The following is a 25,438-nucleotide window of genomic DNA, read 5'->3' as shown; positions in this document are numbered from 1 at the left end:
AGAATCCACGTTGCTTGAAGTCCAGTGTAAAGTTTCCACAGTCAGTGATGGTTTGGGGTGCCATGTCATCTGCTGGTGTTGGTCCACTGTGTTTTCTGAGGTCCAAGGTCAACGCAGCCGTCTACCAGGACGTTTTAGAGCACTTCATGCTTCCTGCTGCTGACCAACTTTATGCAGATGCCGATTTCATTTTCCAACAGGACTTGGCACCTGCACATAGTGCGAAAGCTACCAGGACCTGGTTTAAGGACCATGGTATCCCTGTTCTTAATTGACCAGCAAACTCGCCTGACCTTAACCCTATAGAAAATCTATGGGGTATTGTGAAGAGGAAGATGCGATATGCCAGACCCAACAATGCAGAAGAGCTGAAGGCCACTATCAGAGCAACCTGGGCTCTCATAACACCTGAGCCGTGCCACAGACTGATCGACTCCATGCCACGCCGCATTGCTGCAGTAATTCAGGCAAAAGGAGACCTGACTTAGTATTGAGTGCTCTACATGCTCATACTTTTCAGTTGGCCAAAATTTCTAAAAATCCTGTTTTTGTATTGGTCTTAAGTAATATTCAAATTTTTAGAGCTACTGAATTTGCGATTTTCATTAGTTGTCAGTCTTAATCATCACAATTAAATGAAATAAACATTTGAAATATCAGTCTGTGTGTAATGAATGTATACATTATACAAGTTTCACTTTTTGAATGAATCTATGAATATAAATTCACTTTTTGATGATATTCTATGACCAGCACCTGTATTGGCTAAAGGTTGTAGCCTATATTTTACTGACTCCATGGCAAAATATACTTCCATACAGCACGATTATCCCTCATGTCAAAGACAAATAACTTTTTTCATGTTGCACTATCAGTATTTTGACAGAGTAGCTGTGAGGCGCACATTATCAAGATTTAATGTTTAAAACGTATAAAGCAATCATGAAGAATCCTGATAATGGGTTAACATGCCATTGATGGTTAATTGTGTTGCTCACAGACAACTTGATTTTGATTATAACCTATGATTCATTTCCAGTATGCTCTTTCACCTGTTGTACAGCTGTATTGGTCTTAAGTAATATTCTAATTTTTGGAGATACTGAATTTGGGATTTTCATTAGTTGTCAGTTTTAATCATCACAATTAAATGAAATAAACATTTGAAATATATCAGTCGGTGTGGAATGAATGAATATAATATCCAAGTTTCACTTTTTGAATGGAATTACTGATATAAATCAACTTTTTGATGATATTCTAACTATATGACCAGCACCTGTATTGTTCCATGGACAGTGAACAGGATGACCAGATATTTCATATCCAGATTTCTTACATATTACAAACGTCTGTGGAACATATGAAATGTTTATACAAATATCCAAAATGGAAAATTTAAGAAGATAAGAGAACACTCATGCAAGACTCTGTTTTACTTTTGTCTTTTGTGTCTTTATTTTTATTATTTGTCATTATTATATGTAACTTCAGTAGGAGGGGTGGATTGATTAGAAAAGTCTTTCGGCTTTCCTGCGCTGAACTTTACCTTACTAATGATCTTTTTCATACAACAATCGGTCAAATTCATATGTTTCCCAGCATCTGTGTTTGCTTAGTATTGGCTTGTTTGAATATTTATGGCAAAATGAAAAGCTGCTTAGTAGTCAGTTAGATCTCTTGTTAGATATAGTAAACAATACATGCAATGAAATGGTCCCTAAATGTGTATTGTTAATTACATCTTCAAATATAAAGTAAAAAGTTCAATATTTGTAAAGTTCAATATATGAAATGTTTGACTAGAGTCTCTGCGTGTATTTGTTATTCAAAGGTGGCGATGTCGTGCCTGGCTGCAGTGGTGCGTTTCCTTGAACTGCTGTCTGATGAGTCTAACTTCAACTCCTTCAGTCTGACCACTCTGGAGCTGGGTCAGTACATGAGGCTGGACAATGCTGCAGTGAGGGCTCTTAACCTCTTCCAGGTCAGTGACAGGAACCAGGTCGTAGAAGCTCACCCCCCAGTAACCATAGTGGTTTAAAAACACTAAAGCGTCCGATCACTTAAATGACAAAAGAAACATTCTCTTTCTGTGTCCAACCAATCATGTATGAAGCGTGTACAGGACCTTTGGGACCTCCCAACTTGAAACACTATTATGGAGCTAGAGCTGTAGAGTAAAGATAGGAGAGGGGTATCAATGTTCTCATTTAACACTCAGCAAGAAAGCGAATAACTTTTTAGATGTCATTCTCCTACTGCCATTAACTGCTTAGCTTAGCATAAAGACTGGAAACGGGAAAAATGGCTGGCTTGGCTCATTCTGAAGGTAATACAAGCTGCTTACTAATGCTTCTTAAAGCGCACTAATTAACACTGTATCTTGTTTGTTCAATACAGAAGTGTAACAATGACCGTTTTGGGTTTTATGGGGGGTTACAAAATGACCAGGTGCAGTCGACCCCCTTTCTAGTCTTTATGCTAAGCTACGGGAATCGCTTCGTATTTACGGTACAGACATGAGGGTGGTATCAATCTTCTTATCTAACTGTCAGTAGACTAGGAAAAAAGCGAGAAAATGAAACCGAGAACACTGCTTTCCAAATGTATGTTGTATCACAATACCCCGGCAGGCTAAAAAAATTCACATTATTTGTGACCTGTTTTTGTTATTTTTGTTTCTGTTAGAGCTGTAATGGAATAGTTTCTGCATTATTATAGCCGGAGTCTGAGCCTCTTCTTTTGTTGCTGTGGCACATTTTGATATAGATGTCATGGGATGTCGTTTGTAGATGCATTGTAAACTCTAATGATCAAAAGTGTATGATGTTTGTGTTTTTTGTTCCCAGGGATCAGCAGTAGTATGTGCTATAGACGCCATAAGATATTTATCATCATAACATTTTACAGGCTTTGAAACGAGCTATTTTAAATTTATCTTCCAGGGATCGCCTGACGACACCAGTGGAGCTCATTCATTGGCCGGTCTGTTGAACAAGTGCCGTACGCCGCAGGGTCAGCGGCTGGTCAACCAATGGATCAAACAACCACTCATGGACAAAACCAAAATAGAGGAGAGGTAATACAACTGTCGACCTCAAATACTTCTACTAGAGATGTTTCAGCTAGGTCCGATTCTTTCTTACTGAACTCTATTCTTTGTCCAAATCAGCCTGTTGCAGCATCCTTAATGAATCACAGTGAAGCATTTAACTTCATAAGCGAGTGAACATTTGTGTGTGAATATGAAAAATAATTTGGGTTACTGAGAGACTCTGGCCTAAAAAAAGAGTCCCTAAACTTGTACACTAACAAAACTGTTGTCTGTCCCCTTTACTAGCAAAGAACGGTGCACAAAAAATGCAGGTATCAGCTTCTCAATTATAGCTGGCACTTTGGTCAATGACAAAATGACAAAACGTTGCCAGAGGTCATATTAGCTGATGCAGGCCAAAGGTAATCTGTTTCAAGATGTTTTCTGCAGCCGGTGTCTGAGATTTGTGAAAGATAAGGTGAAGATTTAGTAGCTACAGCTGTAATTTCAATATGTCATATACATATTTAATCAGCATTTAAGTAACTGTAAGTAATGGATTGAAATCTGTATCAGCAGATACCCCTTTATTAAAGGACTCTGATTTTCCCCAATTTCTACATTGTTCTTTGAAATACCTGTAGTTGAATAGAGTGTGTTTTTATTGTTTTGTTTTATTGAAGGTAGTAGGTGCTGCTATGGACAAATCTACTATGGACATTAATTGCACTCAAAAGACAAATTTTGTAGATACTCTTTTTTTGTGTGTGTACAGGCTGGACCTGGTGGAGAGTTTTGTGTGCGACTCTGAGCTCAGGCAGACCTGTCAGGAGGACTTGCTGCGGCGGTTTCCTGATCTTCACCGTCTGGCCAAGAAGTTCCTCCGTCACACTGCGACACTGCAAGACTGCTACCGCGTCTACCAGGCTGTGAGCCACATCCCTGCCCTCGTCACAGCCCTGGAGAAATACTCGGGTACACACAAAGCCAGTTTATTAGGTGCCAGTTTATTAGGTACAACTTTTGTAATGGTGTATAGCTCCTCCTCAAACGGCTACCACCGGCAGCCTGCACTGCAGATACTTAACCGTATGACTCCAAAGACTGGGTGTTGCCTAGAGCCTAGAGAGGCTGGTGGTATACCTGATAAACTGGCAACTCGATTTAGATGTATTAAGAGCCTGCATACATACTGTACACTGCAGTAAGTCGCTGTACGTGCACACTACCTATTTTGATTTCTTGTATGTGTGTGTTGTAGGTAGCTACGAGGTTCTGTTGGAGGCGGTGTTCCTGTCTCCTCTCAGAGACCTGCAGAATGACTTTGCGAAGTACCAGGAGATGATTGAAACCACTCTGGACATGAACCAGGTCTTTTTCTTTAGTATTTCTGTAAACATGTACAATGTAAGAATATTTTTCCGTACATTATGTTTGCACATTATCAGTTCTACATGTTGTTTACATGGATCTTTTCTTGCATGTAAACAAGATTGACCACCACGAGTTCCTGGTGAAGGCGTCTTTTGATCCAGCATTGAGTGAACTGAGAGAAAAGATGGATACGCTGGAAAATAGCATGCAGGCAGTCCTGAACAGCGCAGCCAGGGAACTAGGTAACTACACACACCATGTGAAGCAAGTCGATCATATGCTGTAAAATCATTTGTTTTGAATGTGGCAGATGTGCAGATCCCTCCAACCAGGGTCCAAAATCAAGACCCGCCAAGCGCTAAATGCGGTTAGATCTTCCGTTTGGCTAGTAAATCTTGGAAGCCTATTGAGAGTTGTATTCAGACTTGATTAGACATTGATCAATATATTAAAATGATTTTGCTCTGGTCTGTTCTTTAAGATCGGCAGGCTCGATATCCTGGCTCCACCAGTCTTGGGCAAGATACTGAACACCAAATTGCTTCCGATGCTTCCCACTGAAAGACTAAGATTAAAAATCTGAATGTGTGGCAAGTCAAAATTTGGTTAAAGTCTTAATTTTAGAGTGCATACTTTAGTAATGATATGAACAAAATATTATCATTTTACCAAACATTGCCTCAAAGTCAGTATACAGCTATTTTGCCTACATTACTAATGTTTTTTACATGACGAAATTATTGTCCAACTGATGTCAGTGTTACGGGTAACTAACTTACACTGTAGCCTACATATCATGGGCAGACGTGTTGTTGGTAGTACTGAAGAGTAAGGACCACAGCAGCATCTAACTGGCCCTTCTAGTGCACTTTCCCAGTTAATTTGTTTGGTCGCTCAATCAACAAGCAAAGCCTGCTACAGTGACCTGAGACCAGAAAAATGGCAGAAAATGTATGGCCAAGTGTAGTTTTATATTTGGGTGTTTGAATATCAGTTTGAGCTCATCATAGTCATTTTGTGTTTCAGGTCTGGATGCTGGTAAGACGGTGAAGCTGGAGTCAAACGCCATGCTCGGTTTTTACCTGAGAGTCACCTGCAAGGAGGAGAAGAGTCTGAGGAACAACAAGAAATTCACCACCCTGGATGTTCAGAAGAACGGAGTGCGCTTCACAAACAGGTCCGTCTCACTGTGTGTCACACACACCTAATGTCAGCCTCGGATAACCCGGCTCTTCCTGTCAGCTGACTATCTGTTTTCTCATTCATGTGCACTTTCACATGTATACAGTAAACTGAGCTCTCTAAATGAGGAGTACACCAAGAACAGGGAGGAGTATGAGGAGGCCCAGAATGCCATCGTGAAAGAGATCATCAACATTGCTTCAGGTGAGGCATCTCATCACATGTTGCTTACTTTCTCATCAGCATGACGCTGGTTTGACAGTGAAGAAAAACTATGATCTCTCTTATGTGACATTAAGTAGTTGATTTAATTCACAAGCTCTGTAAACTCTACAGTGCATTGAACTTTTAAATGACTTGAAGAATAGTCATTTGATAATGACTGGTATTTGTGCCTGCACATGCTGCAGTTTCCTGTCTCAGTGATGATTCATTTCAAGTGTTGAACTCTTTATTCACCAGGTTACGTGGATCCCCTCCAGACGCTGAGCGACGTGATAGCACAGCTGGACGGTGTGGCGAGTTTTGCCGTGGCGTCAGTCTCTGCTCCCGTGCCGTATGTTCGGCCCCGTCTGTTGGCGGACGGCTGCAGGCGTATGGAGCTGCAGCAGGCCAGACATCCCTGCATGGAGACGGATGCAGACACCGCCTTCATACCCAACAACATCACCTTTGTCCAGGGAGAGAAGAGCTTCTATATTATAACAGGTGTGAAGCGATTATGCAGTTCTGCAGTGAAATATCCACAGTTTCAGTGCAGTTAGTATGATAAAAATGTCAAAGCTAAAAGGAGCGTGACTATGGATATATATTTTTCTTTTAAAATGTTTTTAAATGTTAAAGAATGATATTACATATTGGGTTTTGGCCATTATTCCTGTTGGTAATAATATCAATTTCTACCTCAAAGCACCACAAAGTGCCAAAATTCTTGTTGGTGAAAATTGACTTTCAATCGCAGTAGTCGGGTTTAAATTAGTAAATGTTGTAATTCTTCATGGTTCCACAGATGCAGTGGTGAACTGGAAACGCATACAGGAATGCGCAAAAGAGACTTTATAATATTATTTTTGAGTTTCTTTTTAAAACATGAAAGGGGAACACATGAAATTATACCAAAAACTATAAAATATGAATAAACAGAGATGATCTTTTAAGGCAACTTGAAGGGAAAACCCAGCTTTAAGCATTTACTGTAATATGTGGGTAAATTTTGGACCTCACCATCACACATGGTACACTTTCTACAACTCTCCTGTATTTTTGTTTTTTTTTTGTCTGCAGGACCAAATATGGGCGGCAAGTCAACATTTATCCGGCAGGTAGGTGTGATTGCGCTGATGGCTCAGATCGGCTGCTTTGTGCCATGCGAGAAGGCGGAGCTTAGCGTGATCGACAGCATCCTGGCCAGGGTGGGAGCGGGAGACAGCCAGGTGAAAGGAGTATCTACCTTCATGTCAGAGATGCTGGAGACGGCTGCCATTCTGCGGTAAGAAGTCGACACACAGGCTCGTTTACAGCTTCACTAAACAGATTTTTCTCATCATCCGTGCTTGCCCCCCCAGCTCGGCCACGGGAAACTCCCTCATCATAATCGACGAGCTTGGCAGAGGCACGTCCACATACGATGGCTTCGGTCTGGCCTGGGCCATCAGCGAGCACATTGCCTCCAACATTGGCTGCTTCTGTCTGTTTGCCACTCACTTCCATGAGCTGACGGCGCTGGCAGCACAGCAGCCCTCTGTCCAAAACCTGCACGTCACAGCCCTGACCTCCCACAACACACTCACCATGCTGTACAGAGTCAAACCAGGTCAGCAGACAATACATGTGGTTAATGCAGTTTTGTTCTCTCATGTCTAAAATATCTGTGAAATATGAAGCTATAGTCTGCTGACAGTTATCTTAGACTAGAAAGACTAGCAAATGGGGGGGGCAGCTTGCCAGGCTCTGTCAAAATCAGCCTACCAGCACCTCTAAATCTCACTTATTAACAGTTAGTTTGTTTAATCCGTACAAAAAAATGTATAAACAAAAAGTTGTGGTTTTACAGGGGGTTATTAGGGTCCAGGCTTTACTGTGAAGTTGCCAGGCCAACTAGTAGTCAATCACATAACCCCTGTAAAGCCATAAATTGTTGTCTTTACATTTTAAGTTAGTGTTTTTTTGTTGTTATATGGATCAAGGTGTTTTTACACTACGTCACATTCGTACACTGAAGGCAGAGGCTAAGGTCACACCGATGGAACAGCCATTGGGAGCAATTTGGGGTTCAGTATCTTGCCCAACAATACTTCAGCATGCAGTCCGGGGGAGCCAGGATCGAAACACTGACCTGATAAGTGGATGACCGCTCTACCTCGAGCAACAGACGCTATGTCATAAATAGATAGAATATTCTACTTAAGTAAAAGTACAGTTACTTTAAAGATGTCTAACTATTTCTTCAAGGATGACCTCTCTGAACAATTAATTGATAAAATTATGATGCATTTCTTTTGTCGACTGATACAAAACTAGAATCAGGAAACTAAGCAGAAAAGGCTGTGGACCTTGAGTTGATTTTCAAGTTAAGTCAAGTTTCAGCAATAGTTGGACGTGAACTCTTGTATGAATTAATGTGATTCAGTCAGTGCCATAAAGTCTCCAAACTGTGTTCAGGTGTGTGTGACCAGAGTTTTGGGATCCACGTTGCCGAGTTGGCTTGCTTCCCACCATCTGTGGTTGCCATGGCGAAGGAGAAGGCGGAGGAGCTGGAGGAGTTCCAGGAACCTGGAGGGGAGAAGTCAGAGCAGGAGGAGGAACCTGAGGCCAAGAGACGGCGGACAGACAAACAAGTAGGGTGCAATTTTCCAGTATCCTGCTGTCATCACAACCTAGTTATATTGATCACGCATAATGACCTCCTATGTTGTCTGCATAGGTGACGAGTGGGTCGAGCATTTATAAGCAGTGTATAAACATTTTAATAAATTATTTATAACACCAATGTAGTTAAAGCAGATTAATAATTCAACAGCTATAACTCCTGCTGTGGGCACTTGATTGTGGGCATTAGAAGATTGTGTATAAACAGGTAATAAATGACAGTATAGTAAAATTGGGAAGGTTGTGGCTCGGGGTAGAGCAGTCGTCCACTAACTGGAAGGTTGGTGGTTCGATCCCCGGCTCCGCCAGTCCCCATGTCAGAAGTGTCCTTGGGCAAGACCCTGAACCTCAAATTGCTCCCGGTGGCTGTGACATTGGTGTGTGAATGTGAATGAATGTGTTCCCAAAGGATGAATGTGACATAGTCTAAAGCGCTTTGAGTGGTCACAAAGACTAGAAAGGCGCTACACAAATACAGACCATGTACCATTTAAAACACCGTTGTAATATTACTTCAGATTCAGTGTCACAATAGGGCTGGGCAGTAAAACAATTACCTCAATATAATTTTCCTCAATAACATAACAAATAAAACAAGAATTTCCCCATGCACAGCAACGACAGATTTAATTCTTTTTCATAATTGTTTTGAATGTTACCTACCTCAGATTTGTTAAGTGATCGACTGTTTAGTATTACGTGTCATGTTCTGACCATTAAGGATAGTTAAAAACTACGATTAACCATCTGGTTTCTTCAACTTTCACTCAAGAGCAAAAATCAGCCTTTAAACTTTTAATATGATGTGATAATTATCGATATCAAATGATTGAAAAATACTCGTTATAACTCCAGAGCTTGCCCTATAATCGTGTTTAAGTCTTTAGTAGTAGTAGTGTCAGTTTGCCAAAATGTAAACGAAATACAGGTGCTGGACATATTAGAATATCATCAAAAAGTTGATTTATTTCAGTAATTCCATTCAAAAAGTGAAACTTGTATAATGTATACATTCATTCCACACAGACTGATATTTCTCAAGTGTTCATTCCTTTTAATTTTGATGATTATAACTGACAACTAACGAAAACCCCAAAATCAGTATCTCAGAAAATTTGAATATTGTGAAAAGGTTCAATATTGAAGACGCCTGGTGCCACACTCTAATCAGCTAATTAAAAACTAATCAAAACACCTGCAAAGGCCTTTAAATGGTCTCTCAGTCTAGTTCTGTAGGCTACACAATCATGGGGAAGACTGCTGACTTGGCAGCTGTCCAAAAGACGACCATTGACACCTTGCACAAGGAGGGCAAGACACAAAAGGTCATTGCTAAAGAGGCTGGCTGTTCAGAGAGCTCTGTGTCGAAGCACATTAATAGAGAGGCGAAGGGAAGGAAAAGATGTGATAGAAAAAAGTGTACAAGCAATAGGGATAACCGCACCCTGGAGAGGATTGTGAAACAAAACCCATTCAAAAATGTGGGGGAGATTCACAAAGAGTGGACTGCAGCTGGAGTCGGTGCTTCAAGAACCACCACGCACAGACGTATGCAAGACATGGGTTTCAGCTGTCGCATTCCTTGTGTCAAGCCACTCTTGAACAAGACATAGCGTCAGAAGCGTCTCGCCCGGGCTAAAGACAAAAAGGACTGGACTGCTGCTGAGTGGTCCAAAGTTATGTTCTCTGATGAAAGTAGATTTTGCATTTCCTTTGGAAATCAAGGTCCCAGAGTCTGGAGGAAGAGAGGAGAGGCACAGAATCCACGTTGCTTGAAGTCCAGTGTAAAGATTCCACAGTCAGTGATGGTTTGGGGTGTCATGTCATCTGCTGGTGTTGGTCCACTGTGTTTTCTGAGGTCCAAGGTCAACGCAGCCGTCTACCAGGAAGTTTTAGAGCACTTCATGCTTCCTGCTGCTGACCAACTTTATGGAGATGCAGATTTCATTTTCCAACAGGACTTGGCACCTGCACACAGTGCCAAAGCTACCAGTACCTGGTTTAAGGACCATGGTATCCCTGTTCTTAATTGGCCAGCAAACTCACCTGACCTTAACCCTATAAAAAAATCTATGGGGTATTATGAAGAGGAAGATGCGATACGCCAGACCCAACAATGCAGAAGAACTGAAGGCCACTATCAGAGCAACCTGGGCTCTCATAACACCTGAGCAGTGCTACAGACTGGTCGACTCCATTCCACGCCGCCTTGCTGCAGTAATTCAGGCAAAAGGAGCCCCAACTAAGTATTGAGTGCTGTACATGCTCATACTTTTCATGTTCATACTTTTCAGTTGGCCAACATTTCTAAAAATCCTTTTTTTGTATTGGTCTAAAGTAATATTCTAATTTTCTGAGATACTGAATTTGGGATTTTGATTAGTTGTCAGTTTTAATCATCACAATTAAATGAAATAAACATTTGAAATATATCAGTGTGTGTAATGAATGAATATAATATCCAAGTTTCACTTTTTGAATGGAATTACTGAAATAAATCAACTTTTTGATGATATTCTAATTATATGACCAGCACCTGTAGGTCAAATTTTTGTTTCTCTCTGGCCAGTGATGGCAACACTAAAAAGGCCAGGACTTCATGTCAGTAATCTGGACCAATAATGTGCAAACATTTGTTTATGGTCACTTCTTTTGAAGCATAACACTGAAACTCTAAGTGGATGGGGGTTCAATGAATTGTTTTTAACAGTGTCAGTCAACATATTGGCTGTTGCAGGACTAGAACCTATCATTATTTGGTCAAAGGGTTTGCTCCTTTAACTCTAAACTACCTTTGCACCCATTAGATGTTAATATAGAGGCAGTTGTTTGAATATTTTTAGTTTATTAAGTTTAATCATTAACCTTTATCCAAGTGATGCCAGTTAAATCCACTGTTGTAGATTATGTTAATGTTTGTAGTCTTGCTTATCTGCTGCACGTTATGGAGTCCTAACATCTGTGTTACCTGTGGTCTGAGGTACGGTTAGTGTGTAGCAATAAAAAAAATGCATTGTGGCTCTAATCATATTTGGTTGTTTCCATGATAGCCATGTGCCCAAGGAACATGGCCTTTATGGTTCAGCTATTTATATCATGGCAAAACCCATTTGCATGTGACTGAACTGACCTACAGATATTTAGTCAATTAATACTATATTGGCTGAATATCCAATCCGTTTTATAACTATTCTTGTGTGACTTTGTATCTACAGGTTGAATATGCATCATGACAATTTATGAAACATCTAACATCTCCTGACACATTAATCTTTACCTGTGGAACTTGATTGTTGTTTTGCAGTAATTGCAATAAAGGTATTTCCAGTGTTTTATCTACTGAAAGTGATTTACTTCCTCATCAGTCCTGTCAAGCAGAATACTTGTTGTGGTTGTTCAGTGTAACTACTTTGAATAAATACATGGTGCTTATGGCATTTGTTATCATCACAAGTTATTTTAGTAATTATACATGAATCTTTAAGCATTTCCTTTATTATTTTCTGTACAAAATTGCAGAACACCAACGGTGTTAGGCTTATATCTCAACATTGTTCATTGAAGCAGGATAAAACTATGGAGTAAGTTGAGTTAAGACATTGAACAAATATTTCTTCAAGGGGCTGAAAAAATGTGCAGTATGCCTGAGGGGGGAAAACAACAAGACATTGACTGATTAATAGGCTACTTTCTTTTTAGGAGGTAGTATGTGTGCAAATATTTAATTATATATATATATACACACACACACACACACACACACACACACACACACACACTCTATGTAAAACACATGTCCACGTGAATTAACTGCCAAATAGTCAAGCACACAAGTTTCTTCACCTTTTGCACACCAAGACTGGAAATCATGTGGGCAGCTTTGGCACAAAGTCTCTGTTTAGAAAATCCTATGCAAATTTGTACGTCCCTGTTAACAGCGTCACCTGTACACGCAACACTAAATGCATTTGCAACCAGTTTTTCATAGCGGTTAGCCTTGAAGAGATAAAACAGGTGTTGACTATGGCTTTAGTCACGAAAGCACCATAAAGAGAATCTGTTAACGACTAAATGCAGGCGACAGGACAGACTATTTTTCTTCTTAATATGCAAAACAAGTGGTGGCATTTTCTGACACGAAGGCACCAAGTAATGAACAATTCTCACAGAGTAATTGGCTCCAATGTGGTCACAATGGAAGACCAGCTCCCGTGTCTTATGTACGTATAGTGTTTCCAGCAGAACAAAAGTCTGTCTCCATCAGACACATGAAACCCAAGGTTGAAGTGTCTCTGCTCTCCATAGTGACCCGTGGAGAGGCTCATGCTCTTGTACAGTTCCTGGCCTTGCCATATTGACTGCCAGTGGCAACTTGAGCCTGCTCTGGGTCTCATCTGACATCATTTTCAGTGGTGATGTGACACTGGGCATTCTCTGCATTCTCTGTCCTCATGTCTGAGGCAGCAGTGTTTTTAGTCTCTGGGCTAGTTGCCGTCCCAGCCATACTGACAGTACTTTAGACAGGAGTCTGGGGCAGCAGTGCCACATGAATTTACCAGTCTTTGTCTGTCTTCTCATCCCTCCCAGCTCCTGTATTAAACCCCTGAAATCCTGCGGTAAGCAGTACCGAGGGACACCTCTGAAGGACTTTGGGATGTCCCTGCTGTGGCAAAGGCCCTGGAAGTAAACAAGGACCACTCCCTGACCTTTGCAACCCTGCAGCGCCCCCTCTAAGCAGGCCAGAGCAGCTGTAAACACTGGTGCTATCACTGCAGAAGGCTCATTGGAGGGGTACCACTCTTCATCATGACATAATTCAACACAATATTTTTTCCCTTTTTTGCCATTTCCTGGGCTTCTTCCATTTAGTTTCAGATCCTCTGCCATCTCTACTCTTATTTCTTCATGTCTCATCTCTGCTTTACTGCAATCTTCCTTTTTTCTCACATTCTTATCCACATTTGCCCTCTCTTCCCACCACTTCTCATAGGTCTTCTTGGCTTCAGCACTCCAAATTATCACTACTTTTCCTTGTGCCTTGCGCACGGATTCCCACTGCCCGTACAGCCAGGGAAGTGGACCCAGGTCTGCCACTCCAGTCCTAGCCTTTGTTTGAGAGCTTTGGGCCCACAAAGCCATGTGCACTGTGGCACTCAGCTCCCCCTGGAGGACTGAGGCTAATGCACACACAGCAGAGACATGGGCTGACTCCTCTGATGAGCACACCAGCAATACTGGCTTCTCGATACAGAGCCAACCTAAAAGCAAGAGGGGGAAAAAAAAGTATTCATTTCTTGTTGGCTAACTGTCAGTCGTTCCTTTGAGACTGTAAATTTAACAAAGTTGCCAACAGAGGCAATACAATGGTGAAATTAAAATGATTTCTAATCAGACATGCAACCACTCAAAGACAAAGTGATTATTCAAATGGAATGAACCAGTACCTTGAGCTAGTTTTTAAAGGAGGAAACAGAACTGACCTGCAGCTCCACTCTTGGTGAGACGATGGATGAAAATTCCAAGTAACAAAACAATGACCACAAATATCAAAGATGCCACAGCATACATGCCACATCTGTTGTGCGTGTCTGTAAAACACAGAAGGGGTAGTGTGTGGAATTTACTTTGTAGGAGTTGTGTGTGTGCATACATGCATTGATCCGTGGACTGACACACAAATGCTCATATGTTTGTACACTGTGTGTGAGAGAATGTCTTGAATACACTTACAGTCTGGGCACAGAATTCTTCTGCCACGAAGAGCAGGATCTGACTGCCACACCTGCAGAAAAGCAGATTGAAAGAATTGAGAGGAGAGAAACTCTAACACTCCATGACCAAAAACACTTTTCTCAATCTTGCACAATGGCACCCCATGTACTTTACCTGCACACACGGCTTCTCAGCAAGAAAGTGAAGAGGTACATTTATCCTTGATATAGTATTACTGTCCTGTAAAATGGATGCGAGGAGTCAAATATTTGCTCACATGAAAATTAAAATGCCATTTCCCCCCCCTCTCTTTAGCTCTTTCTTTCTCACAAACACATATGTACTGCACGTTTACCATTGTTACTGAGTGGACCTGGCCCACAGGTGTACATTCCCTCTCATTGAGGAGACAAAGTTGAGCGGAGAACTTTGCTCGAACAGAAGAGGTGAGATACAAAAACATGCTCTTCCTGCCCGGTCCAACATGCACCTCCCATGATGACATATCTGTGAAGGACAAGGAGGGAGGGAGTCAATAGAGGGAAACCGGCAGATAAATTCAGACTTATCACAGCTATAAGCAAAAGAAACAGTCTTTCCCCACTTGACTTACCAGCCTGGAAGGGACAAGATATATTATGGCTGTCTTGTAGAGAAAACTGCAAAAATTAAACAAATATGTGAATCTGTGATAAAAATAAATAAATAAATAAATAAATAGTAGGCAAATGGGATTTTGGCTTATTCTCACCTGCACACACATCTGAGGGTGTGTGTCCAGTTCAGATATGTTAAATATCTGTTGAGGAGACACAGTGGACAAGCAGCGTGAGAAAGCTTTATTCATTTAAAGTCAGGCATCTATCACCAGTACCACCAGCAGTCCTGCCAAACATACCAAGTTTGGTCCACCTTCCAGTGTAGAGTTGAGCACAGGTGTGCAGAGGAGTTCGTGTTGCCTCCAGCAGAGGGAGGCAGAGATCTTCAGGTCATTGGCAGGACACACTGGATGCAAAGAGAACTTTGAGCCATAAAGTGTGACACTGGAGGAGCGCCAAACATCTCTGACATCTGTAGAGGCAATGTAGATGCTGATGTTTACACTAGGACAACAACCTGTCAAGACTGTGGTTTATACACGGATGCAGTTGAGGTAAACCAGCCACATTATAATTTACCAATGTAAGTCATTATATATTGAGCTATAGTAAACAGTATCATGAAAGTACAAAATGGTTCACCCAAGTTGAAAACATTTTTTCTGACTGTTTCTGGTGTGAGGGTGTGCAGATAGTTTCTGTTTTATGTGCTAAGGTTTTGGATACTTGTCTGAAACTTCACCCGGTATACTCGAATAGTTTGGGAAATATCACCGAGACTTCAATATCTGTTCATAAAATATGAAGCTAATGCCCGGTGACCATTAGCTTAACTTAGCAAAAAAAAGTAGAAACAGGGTGAAAAGTTACACTAAAACTTTTGTTTGGATTAAACAAACAAGATATGAAGCATTAACTCTTGAGCTTCAGAGGTGCTGGTGGGCAAAATTTCTTTCCAGTCTTTATGCTGTAGTTTTTTTTCAAATGTCCCTTTTGAGTGCTGTATGCACCACAAAGTTTTTAAAACCTTGACACACTAGAACTATCTGCACGTCTAGATCCCATTTATATGTCTTTTTGTAATTTTGGTGAACTGACCCTTGAAAAAGAGTATAAATTTTAAAACTCAGAATCTTCTCATAATATAGTTCTCTGATGGCGATGTCTTGGTGAAACATTTGGGCTCTAAACAAAATGTCACAAAACAGAAGCAAGTCTGTGTCTATAATTCCAATTTACCTAGTTTTAACACCTTTGCTTGGCTATGTTCTTTTCCATCGTTTTGGAAATTTAAGACACTACAGTTTGAGTAGTTTACAGAAGTCAACCTATAAGAGTGTGCACTTTTACAAAAGATGCTGATGTAGGCCTACAGGAATCCTGGTGATCAGCAGTATAGTTTTGAGGCATTAGAACATGCCACATGATAGATTTTCAGGCAAATATCCCCCCAAAGCTGCAAAAATGGCTAATTGGGCCACATTTAAAATACTCTTGATTCAAGGCTTAGGCCACTATGATAAAGGCTACTTTTCTGTATTTCCTGTAATGCCTCGGACGTGGAACCCCCTTGGAAGACGAGGCCAGTAAATTCATCATGCCTATTAACCAAAGATACGGCTAATCCAATGTAGGCCAATCCTACTTTAGATGAGCCATATATTTTTTTTAAATATCTCTAAATTACAGTGGGATTGTGTGTGATGTTAGAAAAAAAAAAAAAAAAAAAACACACAGAAAGAAATGACACATACAATAAATGATAAGATTTAAAAACATAGGATTCTGGTAGGATTTTTGTTTTCTGGTTTTGTGAAAGACTGCAAGACACCCACTCAACAGATGTAACGGAACACCCCTGTTTTGTACTTTTGTATGAGACAGAGCATCTCAGTTGTCAGCTATAAAACAAAAAGTCCCTACAGGAACGGTTTATTCTCAGTCAGACTCTGACATGAATCGTCCATCACACTCACCTGCAAGGCTTTTATTTTGAAATGGGCACTTTTTATGTCGACTGGCATCTTCATGGTTATAATATACCTGTCAACGCGGACAAGACAGACAGGCATGAAAAAAAAAGACTGGATTTCACAAAATAATAATATTGCCTGCATCAAACAAGTATTTGGAGCAGAAGGTACCTGCACGCACACACACGGCAGCAGGTAAGGGATGTTAAGAACTGCTGATCGAGACTGAGATGGATCAATCTGAAAAGAACACACAAATAAGTTACAGAGAAAGAAAATAATATTGTTTACATTATTTAGTGTGTACAAACAAAAGTTCACATATGCATTTAAAATGTGTCACTAACAATTTTGGGAGAATCTGCCCAGTTGCGGCAGTCCACTGCATTTTCTTGGTAACACCATCTGGCGTTGACTTTCTCTCCGGGCTCCACGGTGACAGTGATTGATTTAGACGACTGATTCACAGACACGTCAAAGTCTGGTATGGGATCTACATCACAACAAAAAATATTTACAGGATATGATCATGACCACGGGTGACACACTGAAGGAAAAACTTGAGAGGGGGCTGAGAAACATATACTATGATGACACAGATCTGAGTGGGTTTTTCCCCCCAGGGTAATAAGAGTGTTTTTAAGAGTATGAAAATGATGTGAATCATATGCTACAGCCGTTGCAGTCACCAGATCTGAACCTAAATGCGTACATATGCGTTATTTTGGACAGATTTGAGAGACAGTGCTCCCCACTGCCATTTTCCACACACCAAATGAGGGAATATTTTTTTGGAAAAATTCTTTTTGATCCTTCCAGTGGAGTTCAGATACTTGTAGAAACTACACCAAGGAGTGTTGGAGCTGTTCTAGAGGCTCCAGGTGCCCCAACAGTTTTCTAAGACACTTTATGTAGGTTTTTTTCTTTAATTTGTCACCCATCTGAGGCAGGATATATCACACCAGACTCTTACGTTGCCTTTGTGCTATACAGACATCTCTGATTGGGAAAGAATCAGGGAGAATGTTTGAACAAGGCAAAGGAAGATTAAACCAAAACATGACACCTGATGGCAGAAATCCCAAATACACTAGGGCTGAATGTTACGCAAATTAATGAATAAAACCATATTGTGATTATTTTGACAGATATTGCAGTTGCAATATCAGTGGCGAACGTAATTGGAATGGTAATTTTTGCATTTCATTTTCACTGAAAACTAAGAATATTAATATGACTAAAAACACAGGCTGTAAGCTACCTCAATTTCTCTGTGCTGAGCATAATGTATCTCTTCAGGTTTATGGTATTCTTGCAAGTCATTTATTTACAGCCACGTCGGCTCCCTTCTGATAGCCTCACAGTAATGAAAGTGGGCCTAAATATCACCTCGTTTCTTTCTCCCAAGCCTTGCTGTCGTCAGTGTTAACTTACTTTCTTTAAAACAAAAACAGATATGCTCTCATTTTCATCTATGCAGCTTTCTGCCTGCACCGCTCTTTACAGGCTCGCACGCATAACCACGACCTGGAGTGTTTATTTGAATTGAACTGAATAAATATATTTATCTACATTATGCAACCTGGGCAGAGCAGGGTGTGCTAGCTGTTTGCAAGCTGTTTGAAAGTTTATTGGGTCAGTTTGACTATCCAGAATTAACACAACAGATATCAAAAACACCATGTTTTTATTGCGAATAGTCAAACTTTAACGTCATTCTGCATAGTCAAAAAGACAGATATCTGTAATTTAGTTTTGACTAGTCTGTACTGAATTACAGATATCAGCAGTGATGTCACTGAAAACGACACTCATCTTGTCACATATCCAAAATGACAATTGCAGATATCTGTAATTCAATTTTGACTACTCCAATTAATAATTGCAGGTATCTCAAACATCATTATGACTAGCCCGAATTGTTGTGCATGACTTCGTTAATACGAGGCTTCCCATTGGAAATTGGGCCAGCAAACAATTTGAACCTTAGCAGAAGCAATGGCGGTGGCTGTTGTGGATAAGATAGTTAGAAAATGAAATACAAAGAGCTTATCAAGGAATTTGTGGCGAAAAAGAGCTTTCACCAGAGATGAGGAGGAGGGGGCAAGGTGGCTCACTCATTTGCTACTTCCACCATCAGCGCCAGAAAGCATCGTGTAGTTCCCTCCTCCCACAACTGGCTGTAGTTTCTGATGTATCTACAGATATCTGCAATGTAATTTTGCCTAGTCAAAACTCTAATTCATGATATCTGTAATTACATTTTCACTAGGCAGAATGAAAGTTCAAGATATCTCCAACTTGAGATATCAATATTCAAGATTAATTTCAAGACATCTATAACTTGATTACACATCTACAATGAAAGTCATCCAGTTTGAGATATCTATAACATAATTTTGACTCATCATAATTCCAGTTTAAGAAGTCATTCTGACCTGTTAAAACTAAATCCAAGATATCTTAAAAGGGCAATGGGGATATCTTGAATTGAGGGGAAATAATGATATCTTTCTCTGACATCTTAACTGGAATTATGGCGAGAAATCACACACACACACACACACACACACACACACACACACACACACACACACACACACGGCAAAAGAAGTTTGAATCCTACTAGCCAAAATATATAACATATAAAGTGAAATATTTCAGGACCTTTTCGAATTAATCTTGATGATAATGGCTTACAGTTCATGAAGATAAAAAAATCCATATTTTCAAAATATTAGAATAAAGAACATATAACACATAAATGTCGATCTGAGAAGAGCCTTTAATCTCTCAGTCTGGTTCAATGCACACAACCACAATCATGGGGAAGACTTGACACCCTCCAAAAAAGGAAGGTAAGCCACAGAAGGTCACTGCTGAAAGGGCTGGCTGTTCACAGAGTGCTGGATCAAAGCATATTCATGGAATATGGGCAGAAAGGTTAAAGTGTGGTAGAAAAAGGTGCATAAGCAACAGAGATGACCACAGCCTTGACAGGATTGTCAAGCAAAGCCGATTCAAAGGGGAACTTTTCAAGGAGTGGACTGAGGGTGGAGTCAGTGAATCAAGAGCCTCCACGCACAGACAATACAAGGAAATGAGTATTTTCATTCATTTTCAAACCAACCCTGAACCAGACATGACATCAGAATTGTCGTACCTGGGCGAAGGAGAAAAAGAACTGGACTGTTGCTCAGTGGACCAAAGTCCTCTTTTCAGAGGAAAGTAAATTTTGCATTTCATTTGGAAACAAAGGTCCCAAAGTCTGGAGGACGAGTAGAGAGGCACAGAATATAAGTTTCTTGAAGTCCAGTGTGAACTTTCCACAGGCAGTAATGATTTGGGGTGCTAAGTCATCTGCTGGTGTTGGTCCACTGTGTTTTATCAATGCAGCTGTCGAGATTTCAGATTACTTCAAGCTTCCATCTGCTGAAAGCTGTATGGAGATGCTGATTTCCTTTTCCAGCAGGACTTGGCACCTGCCCACAGTGCCAAAACGACTAGTACCTGATTTGCTGACCATGGTGTTTGGCCAGCCAACTTGCCTGACCCCATAGAGAATCTATGGTGATTGTCAAGAGGAAAATGAGAGACACCAGACGACTCAACAATGTAGATGAGCAGAAGGCCACTATCAAAACAACCTTTCTTAACAGCTCAGCAGTGCCACAGGCTGACTGTCTCCATGTCATGCCGCATTGATGCAGTAATTTATGGAAAGGGAGCCCTGACCAAGTAATGAGCGGATAAATTAACCTTTTTCAGAATAGTTAAACTTTTCAGAAGGTCAACGTTTCTGTATTATTCATTCTTTATTCTAATATATTGAGATATGGACTTTTGATTTCCATAGGCTGTAAACTGTAATCATCAAGATTAAAACAAAAAAAAATGCCTGAACTATTTCACTTTATAGGTTATGAATCTAGAATATATGAAGGTTTCACTTTGACTTAAATTATGAAAAAAAACAAACCCATTTCATTAAAAAACGCTGTCACTATGCAAGTGCATCTCAGACAGTTAGAATATGAAGACCATTGTTCAGCTCTAAAATACACTACCTGGTACTGTATAACTGACGTTGCAGCTTGTTGATTTGGTAATGTAGGAAACAGTAACAACACTATCTGCTCCAGCGTTGACACAACCATGCACCAGCTCCCACTAAATATAAGGGAAAAACAAAACACCATCAGAATTCTCTTTCATAAAACCATCTTCAATGTGTTAGAGCCTAATAAAGGACAATTTATCTTACCACATCAAAACTGGTATTGCGTGGGACACCCTTTATACACTTCACTCTTATTTCGCATCGGTTTCTTTCATTGTCACACTAAGAAAGAGAATAGAAAATGATAGATGTAATAGCGCCTTCTTGAACTACGATTAACTCAAGGCTCCACAACAACATTTTGTATACTGTAGAGTTTGGAGTAGTCCTACCTTTTGTTTGCATTTCCTTTTTTTCATAGGCCTAATTATCTCTCTACTTGTGGAGAGAATTTCAATCTCTGGGTCCTTACAGAAGTCTGCAAGAAAGCAGTGACATTTCAGGATTTTGTCAGACGTGCAACAATGGCCCCCTTAACACCTGGCATTAAAATGCATTTTGGGTGATCGAACTGCAATTGGATAGTACTAGACCTCATGAAAATACAGGTGTAAATGGACAAGATGCATTGAGGACAGATTGTGATCAGATAAGCCCAGTGGTGGAAAGTAACAAAGTACAAATACTTAATTATTGTACAAATACTTATTCTGCACAAGACATCATTACATTGCTATTAGCATGAAAAGAAAGAAAAGCATGCAGCGCACCTGAATGGATCAGCATTAAAAAGAGACAAATGTAAAAGTAATAAAGCGACTCAACCCAGCTGATGCGAAGTCGGCATATTTATGGTTTATTTTATTAGGGACCAACACATCTAACATAGAAAAATTGCAATCCAATGTGTATACCATAGTGTTTTTACCTAATTTGCAACACGCGTCCCTAGAAGGGCTTTTACCCGTGATCAAGTAATCAAGTCACACTCGCGCACAACCGGAGGGCCCTGCCTTACTCTCGTGTCAAAGGTGAAAGCAAGTGTGGCCTACAACTTTGATGAGAGGACGAAGAGGAAACTATCCTTCTAGCCACAAGAAGAGAAAAAAAAAATTAAAAAAAACAAAAAATAATTAATCTATTCACATTGACCATTGACTATTAAAATGCTGATTAGCTGGACAGAATGGGCAATATGGATGCACATCTCAGTAAATAATAAAATCACATAATCAGCCATGTCATTTTATAAATAGTATTTTATATTTGAAAATGTATTGAAGAAAACCTGCCAGTTTGAATGGGCCAGATGCAGCTGAGAACATAATACATAGAAAATATCTACAATTTACAGGGGTTATGCTGAAGTTTGTCAGTAGAGTAGATGAGGGATCAGTCAGTACAAGCACAGACTCCAGCCAGTCACCCAATAGAAGCACAGTCAATACGCATCCAGGCTCAGCCAGTATGAACAGAGCCAGTTGTCTTTAGCAGGTTACACAGACCCAGGTGAAATACAGGCAGCCCCAACCAGTACGAGTACAGCCAGCATGTGATACAAGCAGCTCAGACCCTCATGGAACAGTTGCTGCGCCACCAAATGACCCAGCAGATTGGACCCCAGCGCAGAGGTCCATTCAGACCAGCACTTGATGTTTCTATGAGGTTTCCATTCAGGCTTATTAAAGGGGGAGGATTATATTGGGAGCATTGTGGTGTCAGGTGTGACTGTGCACCTCTGTTTTTGCACTGTGAGTCGCAGCCAGTTTGTGACTGAACAGAAAGGTAACTTGTTGAGTTTAGCAATATAAAGTGTATTGAAGCTTGGATGCTGTTCGTCAAATGTAAGTCGCTTTGGATAAAAGTGTCTGCCAAATGAGTAAATGTAAACATTTAAAAACTGAAGCCAGTCCTGCTGTTTGGGAGCTGTACTTTATCGGTGGTGCTGAAGTTAACATCTCTAGATTTGTGGTGAGATTTCTGCCTGATCACAAGTCTTTTCAGTTAGTTTCAGTTTCCGCCTCCTTGTCTCATTCTTACATACCCAAGTCCCAAACAGGGGTTTTGGGTCTTTCAGACAGTCTGAAAGGGATACTGACTGACACATCAGCAGAACAGAAATATCCATTTGCCCTCTCGCAACTAAGTTTTCCTTATTTTGATTCACTATAACTTATAATGCTGTATTCAAACCGGTCTTGAGTGAATTTAAAAATATAGGTCACTTTTTGTAAGATCAATAGATTTGAATGTGTAGAACTTTTTACTCTAGAGTACTTAAGTATTTTTAAAATCAGGAACTTTTTACTTTAGATTTATACTGCATGACTTTTACTTTCACTTCAGTAACATTTTTCGTGTGGTACCTGTACTTTTACTTAAGCATGAAAATTGAGTACTTCTTTCACCACTGGATTGGACAAACCACATCCGGAGGTGGGGAAGGTAACGTTGGATAAAATAGTGTGAGATAGCTAGATAAGTATCCCCCCCTCACTTCAGGCCTCCCTTCAAAGCCACTCCACTACAGTGAGAGCAGAGTGCGCACAGGTAGCTAGGCCCTGCTCATTACATTCCTGCGAAATAAACAGATTTTTTTTCTTAAATTCTTGTGTCAGAGCAGAAGGATCTGTCAGGATGGTAAGAGAATTTCAATAAATATAACAAAAGCAGTTTCTGAAATAAATTGTGTAGGCCTACCCTAGTTTCACTTGCACTGAGTGATTACATCAGTGCTGAAGAGAGAGGAAAACATGGGTGTATAATCCATGGAGGAAAACAAGTCACAAAAGCCAGCTCAGAAAGTTATTATCCAGGCTACAGAGCACTTTTTGGGCCCACGCAAATGAGAGGCGGATGTGAGGTTTGGTTGTTTGAGCTGGACAGAGCGATTAGATATCGATCAATGTGGACAGATGAGATGCAAATTGATTCCAGGTGTAAATGTAATCAGGTTAAAATCATCAAAATCTGGATTTGAGGTGCATTTTAAGGCCAGGTGTAAAGTGGGTCTTTGACAGCTTTAGAGATGAAGAGAAATGTATGACAAAATAGACTTTGCAACTCTGGCTTGACTCGTACCATCAGCCTTTATCCCAACACGGACAGTGACACATTCAGAGTAAGTTCCCCTAAGTTCCTTGGACAGGACTGAGGTCACTTTCACAGGGCAGTGTCCCTCAACATAATCTGTCCAGACAAAGAGGAGCATTAGTACATCACATGTGGCTTTCACATGTAGTCACTGAAACGATGCCTTCAATGTGATGACAACACTCACATCCATTTGAAAACTTACCATTTTTATTTCCCCTCTAAAAGTAAGGACAAGCAAAAGACAACATAAAGGTAAATAATTAATATCAAGCATTCACAGAACAGCAGATGGATTTGCCCATTTACCCGACATGCATTTATCACATTACTCTGTGTTTTAGACATGGAATCTAACCTATTTACAGTGAGCTATCCCGCCCCATTACTGTACGGTCCAAAGTGTACATTAATCTTAAACTCACCTGACATGTTATGGTGCATTCCAGCAGCAGCGGAGACAACAGGCCGGAAATAAATGCCACCGCGGTGTTGACACGCATTTTAAACATCTAACAAACACTTTAATTGTGAGCTGTCTGCACAATTAAAAGCCAGAATTTTGTGCCCTCGGGGAGGCATAGTTCTTCCCCTAGTCCATGTCCCTGGTTTCTGCTGGCAAGAGACAAAACCTGTGCAATATATCCTACGTGTTAAGCTGCTATACCGAGACGCTCTACATGAAAGATACCCCAAAGCAACGTGCTTTTCACAAAACACACACACACACACACACACGTTGCTGGGAAAATCGTTGCGACCTTAGCTCCGCCTCACATCATCAGTCCCAGGCAGCAGGAGGAAACGCTTAAGTAAAGACCTGGTCAAAACCCTTTTGTACCTTCCTGAGGCCACTTGTGCGTTCACGCCCATCCTCGCAGTAAAAGACCCCTCCCACAGGAACGAGCAGTAAACCAAGTGGTCCATATCTTCTCACCCACGACACTTTCTGCTGCCAGGAAGTGATGGTGAAGGGCCCTAAAGTTTTTGCCCGTGTCTCTTTGAGTCACTCACTCACACACACACACGGTCATGTTTCAGGACGTTACGTTTACTTACATTCAGACCAAACCTTAAACCAAATTCTTTCCCCTAATAAGTAATGATTTATGTTATGGGGACTTGCATTTTGCCCCCATAAGGAACCAGTCCCCACAATGTGACTGTTTAAACAGATTAATGTCCCCACAGCATGAGTAATACTCACACACAAACGCATAGACACACACATAACAATAATCAATACAATACAATACAATCCCCCTGTAGTCCCAAGAATACTAAAATGTCACCCAGACACCTTTCCCACCTTCATATATAGAGTGCCTATAAAAATGATTAATTCCTCTTGTAAGATTTCATGTGGCTTTTTATTTTTATTTTTTGGTCTTAGTTAGAATAAGTATTCATCCCCTTTAATATGACACATAAATCATCACTGGTGCAGCCACTAGGTTTGGCATACTTAAATGGAGATCATCTGTCTGTAGTCAAGAAGTTTCCATAAGTAACCCAGTACCCAAACTGAACTAAGTACATGTTG

General features: G+C 40.5%; 2 protein-coding genes across 2 annotated transcripts; one reads left to right on the top strand and one right to left on the bottom strand.

The window, feature by feature from the left end:
- Window positions 1–1,834: 1,834 nt before the first annotated feature.
- LOC123975127 (DNA mismatch repair protein Msh2-like) lies at window positions 1,835–8,546 on the top strand (the record flags this gene model as incomplete). The annotated part of the gene is given in 11 exon segments (XM_046056315.1): window positions 1,835–1,984; window positions 2,946–3,079; window positions 3,810–4,009; window positions 4,296–4,405; window positions 4,527–4,650; window positions 5,435–5,585; window positions 5,697–5,794; window positions 6,053–6,298; window positions 6,875–7,079; window positions 7,156–7,403; window positions 8,252–8,546. Coding segments are annotated over 11 exon segments (1,926 nt in total). The 3' UTR covers window positions 8,518–8,546.
- A 3,391-nt stretch (window positions 8,547–11,937) lies between these two features.
- LOC123975857 (interleukin-17 receptor E) lies at window positions 11,938–24,716 on the bottom strand. The gene is made up of 17 exons (XM_046057644.1): window positions 24,321–24,716; window positions 24,101–24,116; window positions 23,884–23,991; window positions 21,195–21,280; window positions 21,007–21,084; window positions 20,810–20,912; window positions 17,090–17,235; window positions 16,914–16,982; window positions 16,746–16,812; window positions 15,069–15,241; window positions 14,922–14,969; window positions 14,784–14,829; window positions 14,526–14,677; window positions 14,345–14,410; window positions 14,189–14,240; window positions 13,939–14,046; window positions 11,938–13,716 (listed from the first exon to the last, which is right to left on the bottom strand). The coding sequence occupies exons 1-17, from the start codon at window positions 24,405–24,407 to the stop codon at window positions 12,908–12,910; spliced, it is 2,214 nt and encodes a 737-aa protein (XP_045913600.1). The 5' UTR covers window positions 24,408–24,716; the 3' UTR covers window positions 11,938–12,907.
- Window positions 24,717–25,438: the final 722 nt, after the last annotated feature.

The sequence above is a fragment of the Micropterus dolomieu genome, linkage group LG08 (genome assembly GCF_021292245.1).
Source record: "Micropterus dolomieu isolate WLL.071019.BEF.003 ecotype Adirondacks linkage group LG08, ASM2129224v1, whole genome shotgun sequence".
NCBI lineage: Eukaryota > Metazoa > Chordata > Actinopteri > Centrarchiformes > Centrarchidae > Micropterus > Micropterus dolomieu.
This window is presented reverse-complemented; position numbering and strand designations above follow the sequence as displayed.